Genomic DNA, 20,620 nt, shown 5'->3' with positions numbered 1-20,620 from the left:
TCGATCAATCTAAGGACGGGTGTCAAAACAAAGTGTGGGATCCCAGATCGCACAATGAAAATCAAATTTGGGAGCTCATGGTTTGTGGAGAACTCCATCAAAGCTTGAAGATATTGAAATTGAAGAATGGAGCTTATTGGAAGACCAAGCATTGATGGATGTTCCAAGATGAGTACAAGCACAAGCCACCTTGATAACACGCTCCCCATAAGTCCAACTTAAGGACAATAAACAAAAGTGCTAGGTGGGAGACACCCCACCATGGTAACATCTTTTTCCGAGATATAGTGCTCGGATTAATGTTCAGGTACCGACGCCTGCACGCCCTATAGATCCGAAGGGATGCGAGCGGGATCTCTTGCCTCCGTCCTCACATCTAAGCGCAAGCGGGATTAACCACCGTTCTGACGCCGCCACTGCTACCTCGACAGGCGGGATTAACCACCGTTCCTGTCGGGCGCATAGCGTCTCATAATCACAGTAAAAACAACATATCAGTGGTTTTAGAAAACACTTTCAGTATGCATAGATCCATCATCTCAATCAGAGTCCTCGACTCATCCCAACCACTGTCCATTCATAACTCAGTTTCCAAATATCAAGGTTCATCATTCCTCATCTCATGTATCAATCATCCTTCACCTAACGTCAAACCATTATCGGCACACAAGAAACCTAGGCCTCTGTCTTCTAATCTATCATAAAATCATGTACTAGAACCATTAAGTTATATTCCATGTTCTAATACTCAAAACTAGGCCCAAAGGTCTTAAAATGGTGTTATAGAAGTTTACAACCTTGTTGGGGAAGTAGAACAGTTGAAAACAAAGCAAAATTTGAAAAACAGGACGTGTGCGTCCGCACAGGGGTGTGCGTATGCACAAGTGCCAAAACACAAAAGGTCTGTTCGCTCGCACAACCTGTGCTAGCGCCCCCAACAGACAGTTCTCCCCAACGTGTGCGTCCGCACAAGCCTGTGCGTCTGCACAGGTTGAAATTCTTCCTTAGATATGCGCGTGCACAAGCTGTGCTAGCACTGCCAACAGAATGCACTTCCTTGCCTGTGCGTGCGCACAAGTGTGTGTGCGTCCGCACAGGTCAAAATTCTCGCAGGGTGTGCGTGCGCACAAGGCTGTGCGTCCGCACATATCAGAAAACTCAGAATTCTATAACTTTGCAGAATTTTCAGATTTTCAACACCAACTTTGAATGATCATAACTTTCTCTAAAAAATTCTAAATTTCACAGACTTTTTACCGTTTTAAAAGGGTTTTCAAAGATCTTTAATTCTAATTAATATTCAACAAATTTTGAAAACCGAGGTAAAAGTTATGATCAGACAAAGTTCACCAAAAATTCATTTTTACCCAAAATCTCATAAACGCAATTCTTAACCAAACCTCAATCCAATATCAATTCAATCACATATCAACCATACCAAAACAGCCCAAAATTCATACAAACACAATCTCAACCATTATACCATATCTCACTACCAAATCCATAACTTCCCACTTAATCATAAATCCACACTCATAATGATGATCAACCAACAACAACCTCAACTATCAAAACAAGTCCTCATAAATTCCAATAATCATTATCAAACTCTATCCATCATTGACCAAATCCACCATAAAGCTCATCAACACTAATAGCACCCGACAATCCTCAATTACCACTATAATCAACAACCAAAAACCATCATCAATATATATCATCAAACATCATAATCATCAATACCCTTCATTACAAACCACCATAAACATTTTACATTAACTCATCACCTTAAATTCTCAAAATTCTCATTATTCATCAATATAAATAATCATCATCAACCACACTAATCCCACACAACCAACAATTACATCAATTCACATAAAATTATTCATCCACCAACAACATTCAATTCTATCTTAGGGTCAACTAGCCTAAGTGTCCATGAACATTACACATTACATAAAGGAAACCGAAAACCATACCTTGGTCGATTCCCAAAATGTTTCCAACATCAAAACGAAGCCACCAAGCTTGCTCTAAAGCCTCAATCAACTCCAACAAACACCAAAACTCAATGTAATACCACATATACCTATTTTTCAAGCTAAATTTCACCTATTTCACTAGGTTTTATGCACTTTCTTGCATTCTAAGTAAGTAATTTAGAATGAAAATGCATGACATCTTTAAATCAAACAACCACCATTTAATTGATGCTAAATCATGAGGTTTGGGCTAAAATTAATTGATTTTTAATGATTTATAGACCTTGTGAATTTGGTGATACTTTGAGTGGTTGTTTTGATTTCTTGTAGATGAAGAAAAGAAGAAAAGAAGAAAGCGTGGCTTAAAAAGTGTGGCTCAAAGAAAAGAAAAGTTTGGCAAAGAACATGAGGAAGTGTGGCACATGAAAGGAGCCCCATTAGAGAATATTGGGGGGGGGGGGGGCAGCTCCATTAGAATATCTCTCTCTTTTAAGTTTTCTTTTGAATTTCGGATTGGAAAGGAAGAAATTCTGTTTCATTCCTGATTTGAGATTCATCTTGTTCTTTTACTGCATAATTCAATTTTCATTCGCTGTTTTAAATCTTCTTCTTCTGCAATCTGTTCTTTTACTTTTCTGCAACTTTTCTCTTGTTAGGATCAAGGAAGGACTTGAGATCTAGACTTGTTTTCTAGTCTCTTCCATTCCTGAGATCTTCAACATTCTTTTAATTGCTGCAATTTAGCAGCAGTCATTTTCTGTTTTTAATTCTTCAAGTAATTTTACCTTCCTGTTTGAGATTTGCTATAATTTCCTTTTGCTGCAAGTTAAAATTCAATTTACATTGAGTTTGCTTTTGATCTTTGGTTCCCATTGCTTTCTGTTGTCATTGCTTTCAATTTACTTTCGTGCGATTTTAATTTCCTGCAAGTTTCCTTTTCTGAAATTTACAATTGAATTGCTGTGAGCTTGACTTAAATTTTCCTGCACTCTAAGCTTCCTGTTACTTGTTCTCAAGATCTCCTTGATTGCTTGCTTCATTGCTCTCTTTAAATTTCCAGCACCCAATCCCCTTTACATTTAATACAATTTACATTTCTTGCAATTTAAGTTTCAGCTATTTTACTTTCTTGTTCTTTAAGTTACTTGCAATTTTACTTTCTGCATCTTTTAAATTCCTTGCAATTTACTTTCTGTTGGGCACATTTCACACAATTCACTCAATGTTAGCTTGACTAAACTAATCACCCACTAAAGTTGCTTGATCCATCAATCCCTGTGGGATCGACCTTACTCTAAGTGAGTTATTACTACTTGATGTGACCCGGTACACTTGCCGGTGAATTTTAGGTGTTTTGGAAACTCGTTTTTCCACAAAAATACCATCAAGTTTTTGGCGCCGTTGCCGGGGATTGATTAGATCAACAATGATTAAGTGGGTGAGAAGTCTAGATCAAGCATTTTCTTTATTTTTATTTCCTGTTTTAAATTGAAACCAAGGTGTTTGAGTTTTTGCCTCACTAAGAAATTCTCATCTCTGATATGAGTAATTTCAATTTTTCTTGGTGTTGTGTTTTACAAAATTCAAATGGAGTTAACCTCATCTTTTGATCAAACAAGTTTTATGGGATATTACCCACCATCACCAATCTCTAACGGTGGCTGGAGATATCACCAAGAAAATACCAATTCTGAGCACTCCAATTCATGGAGATTTGCTTCAGAGACACAAGATGAGCAAAAGAATCATATGGGATACTTTCCACCACCACAAAATAATTCAAGTCATTATTCTAATGGTGGCTGGGAGTATCACCAAGGAATGAAAGAGCATCCACCCTCACGTCCCAGTTTCTCATTTGAAAATTCTTCATCACCTAAATGTGCCTCAACACAAACCTCCACGAGCCAAAGACTCTCAAAACTTGAGTCCATGTTCAACAGGATGGTGGAGGAAGATCAAGAATCCCGGAGGGAACTAGAAATCCTTTCTCAGGAGACGGATGAGCAATTGGAGGACACAGATAAACGCTTAGAACTACTAAGCAAGGAAAATGAAGACCAATTGATGGATGTGAAGGATAAAGTGGAAGAGCAAGATGAGGAGGCTACTGCATCAAGTAAACTTTCAATGAAGAATGAGGTGGTTGAAAATGAAACTGCACTTGAGGTGACAAAGGAACATAAATATTCACAACCCTCACAAACTTTCCTTGCATCTGTGATCGAAAAATATGAAGAGGAAATGAAGAAATCTTGGGAAAAACAACAAACCTCTTCCATGAAAAATCTATTAAGTCAAATGTTGAGTACAAGGAAAGGAGTGGAGGAACAAAAAAGTGAGGAAGTCATTCAAGAAAATTCACACTCAAGTGGGGCAGAGAAGTACATGAAGGAAGAGCTCATTGAACTACCAATACAAGAGGCTCTTGATGAAAAGAAGACTCCAACAATCACACAACCACCAAGACTTGGATTCAAGGAAGCGAAGGCAATTAACAAAAGCACCAAGAAGAGGATTGTGACCAAGCTACCAAGGACAACATTCATGAAGAATAAAGGGTAAACCACAAGCAATCCAACCCCTGGACCACTAGCAAGCAAGCTCAATCAAGCCATGTACAAAAGAAAGCTTGCTGAGAGGAAACCAAGAAAGGGGACAATAGTTGAAACCTCTTCTCCCTTGAGGTCATTCCTCTTAACAAATTGGAAGAAGAGGAAGAAAGTGAAGAACAGGTAGACCGTAGGTACATTTCTTCTCCTTGTTTTGTTTAAATTTCAATAAATTGGCATATGGTTACATTCTAAGTTTGGTGTTGCCTTGCAGCAAATTGTTTTCGATCTTTTTGGATGATTGCATCAAATCAAAAATGAAAGTGACACACCAAGATTCTAAGTTTGGTGTGCCATTTATTTTCTGTGCAATTCATTCAAGCAACACTACTTGTTTGCATAATCATAATGCCTCTGCAGTTTTATTTTTCTTTTTTAATTTGACACTTTTTCATTCTACTTTCTTTAGTCATTTTTCTGTTTTAAAAATGCTTTCATTTCAGTTTGCTTATTTACTGTGTTTGTTAAGACATTACCAAGAGAGCTTTATTCATGACAGATTCTTGGCTTGGTGATTGTACTTAACAAATAACAGTTTCACTTGCTTAGTTTTAATTCAAATAAATTGACATATGATTGCATTCTAAGTTTGGTGTTGCTATGCAACAAAATTTGGTTCAAATTCTTACAAGGTACTTGCATTAATTCCAAATGAAAGTGTCACACTAAGTTTGGTGTGCCACTTATCTTTTATGCAATGTATTGTGCTCACCTTCTTAAGTTTGCAATCACAATGTCTCTATCTCTTGTGCCTTGATTATTATCTTTAATTTTGCTTGCTTAGAACACATGTACTACTAACTTTTCATTGTGTAAGACATTCATGATCCATCTTAGCCCCATAGCCATTGTTCTAATTGTTGCTTGAGGATGAGCAAGCATTCTGAGTTTGGCAAGGGAAAGAGGAAGAATAGAGGAAAAAGGACAACAATAATGAAAATGAACTACAAGGTTGTAGAGTCCCTTTTCTTCTCATTTGTTTACAGCACTTAAATTGCATGATTGTCTTTATCTTTTCTGTTTACATGTGTGTATGAATAAAGCATAGCTTGAATCTTAATTTGTAACATGTTGCTGTGGCATTATGACTACCAACTTGAGTTTTGTGAGTATAAAAGCAATAAAGCATCATGATCATAAACAAACAAGGAATTAAAGAAGATTTTAGCATATGCATACAAGTATTGGATAGCTAGTATGATTAATTGTTGCTCAATTGCATTGGATTTTATTTAATTGAAGTTTTTCTCTAGGACATTTTGTGAAATCTTTTGAAAATCATGAAAACCTTGAAGAAGCAAATACAATTAAAGCAAAAAAAGAAAAAGGGAAAGAATGAGAAAGCTGAAGGCTCTGAGTACCAATGGCAATTTATTTGCTAAGTACTTGTGGTGTTTATGTATCAAGTAAAATGCTTGAAAACAAAACACTTAGAAGTCAAGGCTAGGCTCAAGTGCAAAAGCACTCCCTCAAAGCTCAAGGCTCTGAGCATCAATGATTAGAGAGTCAAGAAAAGAAAAGAAAAATGAGCTTAATGAAGTCCTCTAATTAAATGTTTGTGGTGCTTATGTATCAAGTGGTAATACTTGAAAACAAAGCAGTTAGAAGTCGTAGCTTTGTTATCAACTCATGGGGCAAAGCACCCAAAAGGAGAAGCTAATAAGAAAATCAAAAGCTTGTTTCAAGGAAGAAATATAAGAGAAAGATTTCATAAATTGAGCTAGATAGAAGCATCAATCATTTACATCTCTTTTGTGATTGTAGCATGCTTAGAAAACTAGCTAACCATGAACATTGAGTTGCTATTCTTCTTACCTTGGATTGTCAATCTTTAATGCATGATTCTTTTCTTGCTTGGGGACAAGCAAGGTTTAAGTTTGGTGTTGTGATGACAAGTCATCATATACATATTTTTCAAGCTAAATTTCACTTGTTTCACTAGGTTTTATGCACTTTCTTGCATTCTACGTAAGTAATTTGGAATGAAAATGCATGACATCTTTAAATCAAACAACCACCATTTAATTGATGCTAAATCATGAGGTTTGGGCTAAAATTAATTGATTTTTAATAATTTATAAACCTTGTGAATTTGGTGATACTTTGAGTGGTTGTTTTGATTTCTTGTAGGTGAAGAAAAGAAGAAAAGAAGAAAGCGTGGCTTAAGAAGTGTGGCTCAAGGAAAAGAAAAGTGTGGCAAAGAACATGAGGAAGTGTGGCACATGAAAGGAGCCCCATTAGAGAATATTGGGGGGGGGGCAGCTCCATTAGAATATCTCTCTCTTTTAAGTTTTCTTTTGAATTTCGGATTGGAAAGGAAGGAATTCTGTTTCATTCCTGATTTGAGATTCATCTTGTTCTTTTACTGCATAATTCAATTTTCATTCGCTGTTTTAAATCTTCTTCTTCTGCAATCTGTTCTTTTACTTTTCTGCAACTTTTCTCTTGTTAGGATCAAGGAAGGACTTGAGATCTAGACTTGTTTTCTAGTCTCTTCCATTCCTGAGATCTTCAACATTCTTTTAATTGATGCAATTTAGCAGCAGTCATTTTCTGTTTTTAATTCTTCAAGTAATTTTACCTTCCTGTTTGAGATTTGCTATAATTTCCTTTTGCTGCAAGTTAAAATTCAATTTACATTGAGTTTGCTTTTGATCTTTGGTTCCCATTGCTTTCTGTTGTCATTGCTTTCAATTTACTTTCGTGCGATTTTAATTTCCTGCAAGTTTCCTTTTCTGAAATTTACAATTGAATTGCTGTGAGCTTGATTTAAATTTTCCTGCACTCTAAGCTTCCTGTTACTTGTTCTCAAGATCTCCTTGATTGCTTGCTTCATTGCTCTCTTTAAATTTCCAGCACCCAACCCCCTTTACATTTAATGCAATTTACATTTCTTGTAATTTAAGTTTCAGCTATTTTACTTTCTTGTTCTTTAAGTTACTTGCAATTTTACTTTCTGCATCTTTTAAATTCCTTGCAATTTACTTTCTGTTGGGCACATTTAACACAATTCACTCAATGTTAGCTTGACTAAACTAATCACCCACTAAAGTTTCTTGATCCATCAATCTCTGTGGGATCGACCTCACTCTAAGTGAGTTATTACTACTTGATGCGACCCGGTACACTTGCCGGTGAATTTTAGGTGTTTTGGAAATTCGTTTTTCCACAAAAATACCATCACCAACATCAAAACCTAAGATACACAAAACAACTAAACACAAGGGTTTAGTGAAACCTTACCTTACCCAACGTGATTAGGGGTAAAATCCAACATTTACCCGCCACTAGAGATCACCTAAATAACCAAAACCACAAAATCTACTAAAAAACTATACATAAAAACGTGCAGAATCTAGGGCTAGAAACTGGGATATGAAGAGAGAGATCTTACCTTATTTCTTTAGATAGAAACGTAGAGCTTGACGAGAGCTATGCGTGGCCACAAATGGCTTGTCAATCGGAGCTCCAAATCAAAAGTTATGGCTTCCAGAAGGTGGAGGTGAATAGTAACCACCCCCTTCTTCCTCTCTTCTCTCATAACCACGCCCCTCTCTCTCTTAGGGTTGGAAAAATGAGCTTAAAGCTCATTAAATGAGCTTATATATGTTAGATCTTGGGCCCGGTTTGGGCCCAATCCAACTCGTTAGCATTTTTGGTCCGTTTAGCCCACTTTGGGCCAAAACCTTTAAGATTAGTGTCCGGTTTTTTATTGTAAATTATTTTTCTCCTTTCAAAATAATAAATCAATTTTCAAAATATTATTTTCCAAAATACATGGTACTGGACAGTCTAGAGCCGGCTTAAGCGCTAGTACGCATTTTTACAAAAATTATTCGAAAGAAATACATTTTCCAACTCAGAAAAATTCACTGAAATCAAATTTCACATTTATATTTTCAAATTAAAACTTCTAAATTTTGAATCTATTCCGGGAACTAAAATTATTTTATTAAAATGGTTTTACGTGAAAATGCGGGTTCTTACAGGTTGGCTGTATAACCGACAGATAAGCGTATTAGCCATAGGATAGGCATGCATCATATGCATTTGTATGCTTTTCTTGGGTTTGAATTTATTTTGGTTTGCCTAATTGTTAAACTGTTCTTAACTGCTACCTGAACTATTTGCTGTAACTGCTACCTAAACCTGTGCTTTTCTTGTCTGTTTTGCCTGTGTTTATCGTGGTGTGCTACTTTTGAGAATGAGCTTTGGTGCTGAATTGATGATTGTGTTGATTGATTGCGTGGTTAGTTTCTGATTAAGATTTTCTTATAAGAAAAGAAAGGTTTTGGATTTTTGAAAGATTAAATATTGTTTCTTTAAAAATGTTTTGAATGATTAGCTATTGGTTTTTAAAAGATTCGTAAGGCAATAATAATCACTGAGCTTGAAAACAATTTTCTTATTAAATATTTTCTTATGACAATTGTGAAACTCCGTGGTGAGACCGTGTGGTTAGGTTTTCACCCCTATAGCTTTACCCTTTCGAGAATCGGATAAAGGAGCATTATGAAGAGTTATACTGCGTTTTGGTTTATATGATATTGTATTAATTAGATAATTTTTCTTCTCTCGTCTTTGTTATTACAATTTTGTATGAGGGATAGGAGTTGTATGTTTTATATGTATATTACTTTATAAGCTATTATGTAAGAAGTCTTGTACATGAATTTATGCCTGTTTGTTTTTTTTTTAAGATAAAGTATTTATTTCCAGTTTTCAAAGAAATCAGCGATGCGGTATCGAGTCGAAGGCTCCTATTTTAATATTAAATATATAAAGTTGTCGTAATACTTATTGCTATCAGAATCGCACAGCCGAAAGCGTGACATTCTGATAGTAAGGATGTTACATAAAACGACACCGTTTTAAGTGTGTGAGCACCCATAATCAAAACGGCACCATATAGAATGGGTAGGGAGCCAAAACGCTTAACTCCTCACACTTCAAACACACTTGTATTCACTCTTGGTAAAAAAAAACTCCTGTTCTTCGTTGATCTCTGAACCCAACAACAAAGCTCCGTGGAAGACAACCGAGACTAGATTCCGAAGCACGATCATACGGCGGGTGTCGTGTGTGTCTTCTCCGGCGACGGTAGGTTCCTATTCACAAACAAGACAGGAAGGAAGGCAATATTGTCGGCGCTACTACAAGGTATGAAAAACTTTTTTTTGTAACCTGTATCCTATATTTGATTGCAAATGAGAGAATGAGATCCTACTAGTTGTATTTTACTTGAATGAAATGCTGTTCGATTTTGCCTAGTGTTATTTGTTCCCTAGTGATTTGGTTTGCAATGAAACAGGCAATTCTGTTTTTTTCCATATTGAAAGTGATGTGTTTGTTGTGGTGAATAACCTCTTTTTGAATGTGTTTAGGCTCGATCTTGTAGGTGGTTTATGGTTTAACGTTGTTATTTTTTGAATTTAGTTAGGGTTTATGAACTGTGATTGCTAGAGGTAAACATGCATTAGGCTATGTTTTTTAAAACAGAGTTAATGGAATGTATTGTTTCCAATTAAATACTGCAAAAAATATGAATGCTAATTTTTCTGAATTTGAAATTATGTTTAAAAAGACTACAATTTTTTTTCAATTACTTGTATTGGTCTGCTTTTCAGGAGTAAGATCATACATTGTCATGAGATAAAAAATGGTTCACATTCTAAGTAGCATGAAAAACAATCCTTAGCACAACCATGTGAAACAACAATGTATAATGTCTCCATTAATAAGTTTACTTGTATGAAATTACTTAGGTAATACTCTTTGAGAATATAAATATTAATTTTTCTTGTATGCTATTACTAATGAGTGAAACTTTTTTTTGTTGTCAAAACTCTTGTAATAAGATAATGTACACGCATCATAGATTTGTTTGTCATTTTGAGTTTATGTTGAGTTTTATCTTTATTCCTTTGTAAATGAAAGGACTTCCAATGACATTTGTGTTTCACCACAGTAGAAAATTTAAAACTGATAGAAGGGGAATAATGATTTATAAACCAGATCACACATAAGTGTTAATGGATGTTGAAGCAGATACAATAAATATTTTTTGTGAAGGGGTATTATAAGGAGTTAGAGTATGCTAAGGCAAACTACTACTGCCCCTCTATCTGATGTTGCCCTTGCTACCCCAAGTACTGAGCCATCCCCAGTCGAGCAGAACTCTCCAACTGAGTATATGCTTAGCCAGACAGAATCCTACCCATCAACACAACACACACAAAACTCACAACAGGTTGCATTTGTAATTTGAAAAAATTAAATGTTTATATTTGTAATTGAAATTGTTTTTAAATGTTGGATGAAATTCTTGTTGAAATTTTGCAGGAAACTGTTGCAAGACCAGCAAAATTGAAAGTTGTCAAGGGAAGAGCCAGAAAAAATGTCTCCCCCAATCTGTTACAACATCAACAGCTTCTTTCTGCTGAAATCATTAGGAGAACTAGTTCTGTCACTGCCAAGAGACTTGCAGACTATATGACTTTTGTTCCTACTCCAGGATTCAAACCTCCTAGAAAGAAGGATAAACCTACTTGATGCTGATATCTAACTATTATTAAATTAGGGCTAGTGATATACTTTTTTGTATAGGACTCTCCTATTGCCATTAAAAACATTGTGGTTGGTTTCATTGTTAAGTCCCTATTTTTGGGTTTAGCCCTTTGATTAAGTTAATATGGTTAGCTTTTTGGATATCGATCAGACAATTATGATCAAACAATGTTGTTGTTTCAGTTTCAATATATGAAAATATTTAGTTTATTTACATATTATTATAATCTTGTGTAATTAGGTACAATTGTATAATGTGTTTATTGATTTCATAAAGTGTTATCTTCAACCACTACTTTTAAGTTCAATTAACCATGTTACAATTTAAAGGATAATCTTGATAAAATAAAATTTAAGAAAACAAGTTGCTCACTTCATTGCTAAATTGAATACAATAAGACATATCAATTCGTTCTTGTTCATAACATGTTACATGCTTAAATACAAAATCTGCAAATTAATCCCACAACTAAAATCACAATTATGAATCTAATGAACATAAAGGTCATTAGCATTCTTGCAAATCTGACTTCTGGTTCCAAACTCCCCATTCTCCATGCAATGTTTACTTTCCACTCATCATGATTGCTCTCTACTTCCGCATCAGTTTTTACATCTCCATTTCCTCCATCATATTCATCTTCATCAACTCACTTGAAGAAGTTGCAATACCTACCCTTTTTCAGAAATTTAAGAAATCTTATGATTGAAAACCCCACAACTAGTAAGAATATTGAAGATAAAGGAATTTATGAGAACAACTCACCCGATATCTTGGACATGTATGGAACAATCTATCTGGATTCTCTGAAGTTTCAGATTTCTTAATCAACATCTTCTGACCACAATAACATATAAGGTTTTCATTCTTCTTCTTTTTTCGCATAAACGAGCTAGACCCATAGCTACCAACTGAGTAACAAGAGACCTCTCCACGATGACCTCCATTTTCACCACCCATCATGCCGACGACCTCCAATATTGGTCTCTAAACCTCTGCCGCTTAACACCAACGTAAGGGGACATATATGCACTATGATGGGATTAGGGTTTATTAGTTAGAGACTAATTTGACGAAATTTCGTAAAGTAATCGTGCTGGCAGACAATTGGGATGCATGGGGAGTGCTGACATGGATCATAATGTGCCACGTCAGCTTTCGTTAGCGGCGTTGTGAGAGAAATGACAGAAGGACTAACGTGGTTAACTAAAAAATTTTCGGGGATGAATTTAATTAAAAAAAATCTTTCGAAAACCAAATTAAAAATCGCGAAATTTTTTAGAGACCATTTTAACTATTTACTCAAAATAATAAATTATACTAATCCTTGAATATTTTTTAAGATTGAATTGTATATGCTCTTCAATATTTATTAACATAATAATTTTTGTTTCCTTATTGAAAATATGATTCAAAATTGACATTAATTATGAAAGATAAAATTATTTAATAATTTTTAATTATTATTTTTATACGAAATAACTTTATATGACTATTTATCATATTAGTAGTTGATAATATTTATTCGTATGATCAGTAACTTTTTTTTTTTTTACAAGATATGATCAATTGAATTTTTACGTAAGTTGAGTGATATTAAGTAAGAGTTTAATTTTGATACATTAACAGTATAAAGTGTTTTACATAATTGTACAATTATATTTAGTAGGGGTGTTCAAATCTAAATCGATCCAAATTAAATCGTTCATCCAATCCAATCCAAACTGAAAACCGATTAAAATCGTACTATTTCGGATTTGATTGGATTCTATTTTTTGCAAACTGTTGGATCGGATAAGATTTGGGATCTATTTTTTATAACCGATCCAATCTAATCCAAACCGCACAATGTGTTATAATATTATTATTTTATTATTATATTTATAATTATACTTATAACATATTCAATTTGTTATACATTTTTCTATTATTCATGTATTATTATTATTTAACAAATTATTATTTAATAAATATTTTATGTTCAAAATATTATTTATTTTTTTATTTTAACTAACCTATAATTTTATTTCTATTATTATGTTATCGTTGGCTTTTTAAGATATTGTTAAGACTTGTTATGTCATTGTTGCTTATTTAAAATTTGATGATGAGATTTGTTATATCTATTTAATTTTTTTATTTAAAAAATCGCAAATCCAAACCGATCTAAACCGCTTGTAATCGGATCGGATCGGATCGGGTTTCTAAAAAAGTTCATCCAATCCAAATCGCACCGCACATAAATTAAGCATTCGGATCGGATGACTTTTTTTCTTAAAATCGAACCAAACCGCATTGCGAACACCCCTAATATCTAGGATTTAGATCTTCTAAATTTTGAATTTCACTTTAGAAAGTAAAGTTTGATCTTTCACCCTTTATTTCATAAGTGGGACCAAGAGAAAATATGAGAGAGAAATTATTCAAGAGTGAGAGATTAAATTTTATTCTCTAAAGTAAAATTTAAAATTTAGAAGATTCAAATTCTCATATCTACTTTTTTGGATGACCATTCACATAATTAATATGAATAATAGTTATTTTTACTAATATAATATTATGTAATTGAATGTATACGTAAAATATTTTACACGTGCAGCAGATTAAAATTAAATTCTATTAAAGAATTAGTATGTAAAATTTGTCACACAGCATTTCAATAGTAAGCCATCGAGTTGTAAAATTGAAAATAGATAGATTAATCTGTCCCAGACTGGGCTCCTTTGGATATAGGGAGAACGGAAATCTCGATGTTAGGCCTGACCCATTATGTCTCTTGGTGACAAAAATATTTTCAGACTCCAAAAGCATAAAGAACCCTAATCACAGAGACATAGACCACACTACCTTGGAATACGGGTAATGCCTTCAATCTAACCAGAAAAAGAAAAAACGCTGTCTTCAGAATCGGTAAGGCCCAATGGGCCATGCAAAATAGAAGAGCTAAAAATGATTTTTTCGTAAGCAGAATAGCTAAAAGTTATTCTTCAAGGACTGAAAAATTCCCAAGACAAAAAAGAGAGGGAAAAAAACGCTGAAATTTGCCCCATCAATTTCTTCCTCAAGCAGTCAAGCTTCCATGGTCAATGGGACTCCAACACATTTACCGGGATTTTATACATAAGACTTCTCCATTCCATGAACAAAAAAATTTTCTCCATTTTTGTTTTCTTTTTGGGCTTCTGCCCGTCTAATCATTTATAGTATATATATATATATATATATATATATCTATAATATAGGAAAAGTCTAGGGGCCAGCAGTTTTATTGAATTTTGGCCAGCATGTAACCAGCAGAGGAAGGTGAGCCATTGGATGAAATTTCACACCAATCTCACACCATCCAATCATCATTGATGGCTAGTTGATGGCTAACAATCACAAAAATTGCTGACCCCCTAGCATTGCTCTATAATATATATATATATATATATATATATATATATATATATATATATAACGATTACCAAAACATTTACAACAATGTGCATTTTAGTGGTGGATTTTAATGTATAACTGTATAAGTAAAATAGTCGATTACAAAATTATTAATAATCCATGGTTGATATATTTTCCATGTTTTGTTCATAACCAAGGCTCATATATTGATAAATATTTTGAATTTTCTTTTAGAAGTATAATTAGAAACGAAGGCACCCCCCAAATATGTAGGTGACAACAAACTTTTTTGACATTATTTGCATCATGACATGGATACAATAGTTTTGTTCTTTGATTTCATCATATTGCATTGGTTAATTAAGCAAAACCCTTGCTTTATCATCATTCCTTCCCTCCCTTCTCCCACACTTAACCAACTAACACCAGCACTACCACCTACTTTTGTTATTACCCTCTCTTAGTCTTGTCCTTGCACTTCAAGAAAAAGAAAATGCTTTACACTGCAATCATTATAAATTTCAACCAATTTGTTGGGCCACAACTAAAGTTGGTTTGTAACAGACTTTCCTCCTAGGTTGTTAACCTCCATATAATCCACCCCATTCCTTCCACGTTCTTTCATTGTTTCAACTTCAATCTTCTTCACAAATTTCTCAGTTAATAAGGTTAGAATGAGTACGGCCAGATTTATCAAGTGTGTCACTGTTGGAGATGGTGCAGTTGGAAAGACATGCATGCTTATATCCTATACAAGCAATACCTTTCCCACCGTGAGTTTTTAATTATCATCTTAATTTTTCTAGTTATGCATTAGAAATTGAAGAATGTGAATCATGGTTATGCTAATATTGTTTTTCTTCCTTTGCTGATTATTTCATAGGATTATGTTCCAACAGTGTTTGACAACTTCAGTGCTAATGTGGTGGTGGATGGTAGTACTGTCAATGTTGGTTTATGGGATACTGCAGGTTTGAACAGATATATGCAATACTTTAACATTTAAATTTTGGAGAGCTTAATTTTCTTGAGACTAAGCCTTCGATCTTAGTTAAAAGACATATTAGTCTACTTTGTATTATACCAAATGATAAATTTGTCACATATATTCAAACAGTTGGAATTGAGTTTAATAAATGCTAGAGTAAATTGACAAATAAATGGACACACTACTTTCAAATTAGCCCCTATGATTAAGATAAATGGTCTAAATTTGAACTTGTCCACGTTTGTTATCTTATTAGAGAACTTTATTGATATTTTTTTTAGAGACTAATCTATTAGAAATGTAAATTATCAAGGATTTATTTGTCACTTTACTCTAAATACTAAGTACGATGTTGTCCTTCATGTTTTTGGTGATGAAGAAGAATCAAGATTGTGGGTTTGTTGTTTTTGTTAGCTTATGAGTTTGAGTGAATAACAGGACAGGAAGATTACAACAGGCTAAGGCCCTTAAGCTACAGAGGAGCTGATGTGTTTTTATTATGCTTTTCTTTAATCAGTAAAGCCAGTTATGAGAACATTTCCAAAAAGGTTTTTTCTTTTCCTCAAATCCTTATTATGCAATTCAGGTTATGCTTTTTTAATCTGCAACATTTTTAAGTCTTTTTTTCTATACAGTGGATACCTGAACTGAGACATTATGCTCCAAATGTGCCTATTGTGCTGGTTGGAACAAAACTGGGTAAGATCAAAATTCCATAGAAGTAGTATTAAAATCATAAGAGACAATCTTGTTCATATTCTCATTTCTCAATATTTATCATGTTAGTTATCACTCTCTCATTGTGCATTACTATAATTCTGCTTCAATTAACTTTTGCCAATTTAACTCGTCTGCATACACAGATTTGAGGGAAGACAAGCAATTTTTCGTTGATCATCCTGGAGCTACAAGAATAACAACTGCTCAGGCATGTCCCAAATAACATATATATATGCCTGCATTAAGAGCTTGAATTTTTCTGTATGGATAATGGCGTTGACAATGCTTGTGGTGTGCACTCTGCAGGGTGAAGAATTGAAGAAGATGATTGGTGCAATCACCTACATAGAGTGCAGTTCTAAAACACAGCAGGTAAATGTTACAACTTAATTGAATTTAAGGTAGCCATAATTCTCACCCCTTTTTTCTTCATGTTGCAGAATGTGAAGATAGTTTTTGACTCTGCAATAAAAGTTGCACTGAGACCACAAAAACCAAAGAAAAAACCACGCAAGAGAAGGACTTGTTTTTTCTTCTAAGTAGTATTTCTTATTCAGTTGTTCTTATTATATTTCCAAAATCATTAATATAACAGAATCGAAAACACTAAGCTTTAGTGTTTTTTATTCTTTTACATTATTGCTGTGAAGAACATTAGGCTTCTTTTTAAGTCTGGCAAATGAAATTTAGTACTGCATTGTTGAATTAATTATTTTCTTTTTTCTCCAATTTTGGTTCCTCTGTAATATTGCATAGGTCCAATATTTGGATTTTGAAAGTGGAGTATCCACTTTTGCAATTGATAATTTTTTGTTTCTACTTTTTACTTTTTACCCTGTTTCTTTCAAATAAACATGTTAGATCATCATAATTATAATATAATATCTGAAATCTGTCCGATATTTGTTAAAAAAGAAGTGTGAAATCGTTAGTATTTTCAACAGTATGTAATTGTGGCTCCAATAACATGTATTTAAGTTGGCCCTTAAGTTATTGCAGTTAAAAGATTCGTAGTTAGGATTTTGGGTTAGGTCGATTAGTTTGCTATTGATATATATTGGTCGACTCGTTCTTTCTGCCAGCAATGTGTTTCTGGCCTTAAATCATCGGATCGTGTCTTTGTCATTTTAAAAAAATTAAAGTGTTCAAAATAAATTTATGCTTTGGACATATTTGCATAGAATAACATCATAAGATTTTAATCCTATTATGTTAGTCTTCAGAAGAATGTTAGGTAGATAATATTTAAAATTACTTTATATAATATAACGTCCATAATTTTATATCTATAACATTTTTATATTAAATCTAAAATTGTATAATTATTTTAGCAATAATTAATGAATAATAAATAAGATAATTTTAAGCTGTTTAAACGGATTTTTTTATTTTGTCTCAACCGTTATTAATCTAAATGTTACCCTTCTAACCTTCTTAGTCAAATCAAAATTAAAAGAAGGATTAGCCTCCATCAATAGGTACTTTCTGACCCAATTTATGAGGCCTTTGAACTTAATCTTGGTAACTGAGTTGAAAATTCACATAGAGTATCCCAAAAAGCATAAAAAAAACTAAAGAAACAAACTGAATTAGTCACAATTCATGAATAAAAAATAAAAAAATATTAGAAAAATATTAGAATTTATTATTTTTAATAATTATTTTTAGTTATCAATTCAATTATTTTTAATTTAGTAATTTAATAATATATTTTAGTCTATATTTTTAAATATTAATGATTAATTGATGATAAAAAATATAAATTCTAATAGCCATTTAATATACTTCATAAAAATATCTATAACCATATATTTTATAATTATATGTTAAATATAAATAAAAAATTATAAAACATTTAGAGGATTTATTTTGAAATAAATTAAAATAATTATTTATTTTCTAAAACAAATTAAAACATCTTTATATACATAAATCTGAAGTTTTAAAGATATAAAGATGTTTTAATTTATTTTAGAAAATAAATAATTATTTTAATTTATTTCAAAAAAAATTCTGAAGTTTTTGTTTACACACTCAATATACTAGCGAAAGTGTTAGGCTTGAGTGGAGCATTTGTTTGGGTCTACATAAAATTGAAATTATGCACCAATAACATTTGTTTTAAGCGTGAATAAAATGCACCAATAACATTTACTATAAGTTATGATGAGATATGAGATATGTTTATTAAGGCCCAATCCCACTATTTTCCCTTAGAATCCAAACCAAAGATTTTTTGCTTGAAACCAAAGTCTAGATTTGTACTACATGGAAGGACATCTCTTTGTCAACCGAATCTGGAAGGGAGTGGCCAGTACGAGTCATAAGTGATGAAATTGTTGCTGAGTGTGATGCTCATCCGCTTTATCAAGAAAACTTGGAAACAGTAAGAATAAAAACAAGAGTAATAATATTACATGACTAATAAATATTATTATTTGTATTAATATTTAATTAATAATAATTTATATTTATATTATAAAAATTTATTTATAAAAAATATATAATTTATATTTTTATTTATTAAAATTAACATATATAAATTAATATTATTTATATTTATATTTTTATAATTTATAAAATAATAAAATTTAATTTATTTATTAAAGATAATTTAATGGTTATATTAGTTAAACAATAACAAAAATATTAAAAATTATTAGCTTTCAAAATTTTTTTTAAAATTAATAATATTTTTTTATATATCTAAATTTTAAACTATTTTTTTATTAAAAATAAAGAAATTCGACTCTGCAATTTTTTAGATGAGTATGAGAAGACTATACTATATAAGTTATAACTCATTGCCTAAATTTTTAACTACTTAACATAAATATAAATGGTGAGATTCATCCTTTTCTTTCTAGTTTTTTAGATAAGGTAAGCACAAATTGTATAAGTAGTATATAATTTTTTAAAGAACAAAATAATTACTATTTAACTCTTATCTTTTACTCTCCATATGCACTTTCTTTACACGGTTAATTTTATCAAAATAAAAAATAAAGGGAAATTAAAAAATGGCAAAAACATATTATAATTTCTTTTTTTTTTCTATTCTTGTAAATAAAAGAATATTCACGGATATTTTCCTTCTTCTATTTCTTTTTTTCTTCTTCAAATGCAATTTGTATATTTTATTATTAAAAATAAAATTATTTATGCATATCTAATTAAATGCTTAGTTACTAAAAAATAGTTCATAATAATATATTAAAATGTCTAATCTTAGAAAAGATTAACATCAATTTTTCCAACCTTAATTATTTTTCTAAATAATATAAAAATAAAATTTATGAGAAGATAGATAAGATGAACATGGCATGCGTATTAAATAAGAAAAGAATCTCCATAAACATAGAATTAATGAAAGAATCCCCCAACGCTCCCAAACTCAAATTAATTGCTTAAAAAGGAGGGTGCAGGAACATGAACAAAAATCAGTGAAGGTGGTCGTGGATTGGATTGAATTAAGGGGTTATTAGTACATAGTGTTGGACAACAAAGACATACATACATGTTTCCATGAGGGATCTCTTTGAAGTAATGCATGATGAAAATAAATGGCTACACCACCAATGGGGTGGCACAACTTTCTGTCTCTTAACTCAAAATTTTCTGTGCCCAGAGGAAATGTAGTATATATAATATTAGTATTAGTATAAACTATAAACACGGTTTTGGTTCCCCTCGCATGGCAGCAATGGCAACAACCCCATATATGTATGTAGTTGCGGTATACCATGTGCACCAAAATTAAAAGCATTCAATCTCAGCATGTTGAGTATTTACTGCATGCATGTTAGCATTTACTGATTCTTGTTAATTTCCGCAACTCTTGCTTCCTACCACGCACAGTCACTCATCTCATCATCTTTAATTTTCAGGATTAATTACATTAACAGATACTATTTCTAACTAGGTTAACTAGCACATGTGCTATGTAGGTTCCAAATGTATGGATCTTATAACAACGGTTTGTAGATTCAAGTTTGAAAAATGTTACCCTGTATGTGACACTGTCATATGAATATTAAGACACAAAATTGTATTTGACAGATGATAAGATGATGAGGTATGTAGAGATACTGTGATATTTTGTATTTATTCTAATAGGAATAACAAAGAGATTATAATAAAAAATACCACTTATTTTTTATTTTTTTATTTTTTTGTTAATTTTTTATAATTTTATTTTTTATTATTATATTTTTATTTTTAAATTTTTTAAATATAAAAATAAATTAAACTTTTATAATTTATTATTGTTTATTACCAAACAAAATATAAGAAGCAACCTTAGAGACTAAATTTTAAAAGAGTTGGCTAATTTAGTTTAAATGTAAGA

The 20,620-nt window shown here is 32.2% G+C and overlaps 1 protein-coding gene across 1 annotated transcript; it reads left to right on the top strand.

Moving 5' to 3' along the window:
- The first annotated feature begins 15,107 nt into the window (after window positions 1-15,107).
- Window positions 15,108-17,101, top strand: LOC130968874 (rac-like GTP-binding protein RAC13). The gene is made up of 7 exons (XM_057894350.1): window positions 15,108-15,337; window positions 15,448-15,535; window positions 15,991-16,100; window positions 16,188-16,251; window positions 16,416-16,480; window positions 16,579-16,644; window positions 16,713-17,101. Exons 1-7 carry the CDS (start codon window positions 15,239-15,241, stop codon window positions 16,809-16,811), a joined length of 591 nt encoding a protein of 196 aa, XP_057750333.1. The 5' UTR covers window positions 15,108-15,238; the 3' UTR covers window positions 16,812-17,101.
- Window positions 17,102-20,620: the final 3,519 nt, after the last annotated feature.

This window comes from Arachis stenosperma, chromosome 3, assembly GCF_014773155.1.
Source record: "Arachis stenosperma cultivar V10309 chromosome 3, arast.V10309.gnm1.PFL2, whole genome shotgun sequence".
In the NCBI taxonomy this organism is placed as follows: Eukaryota; Viridiplantae; Streptophyta; class Magnoliopsida; order Fabales; family Fabaceae; genus Arachis; species Arachis stenosperma.
The sequence above is the reverse complement of the archived record's forward strand: the minus strand, read 5'-3'. Positions and strand labels throughout refer to the sequence as shown.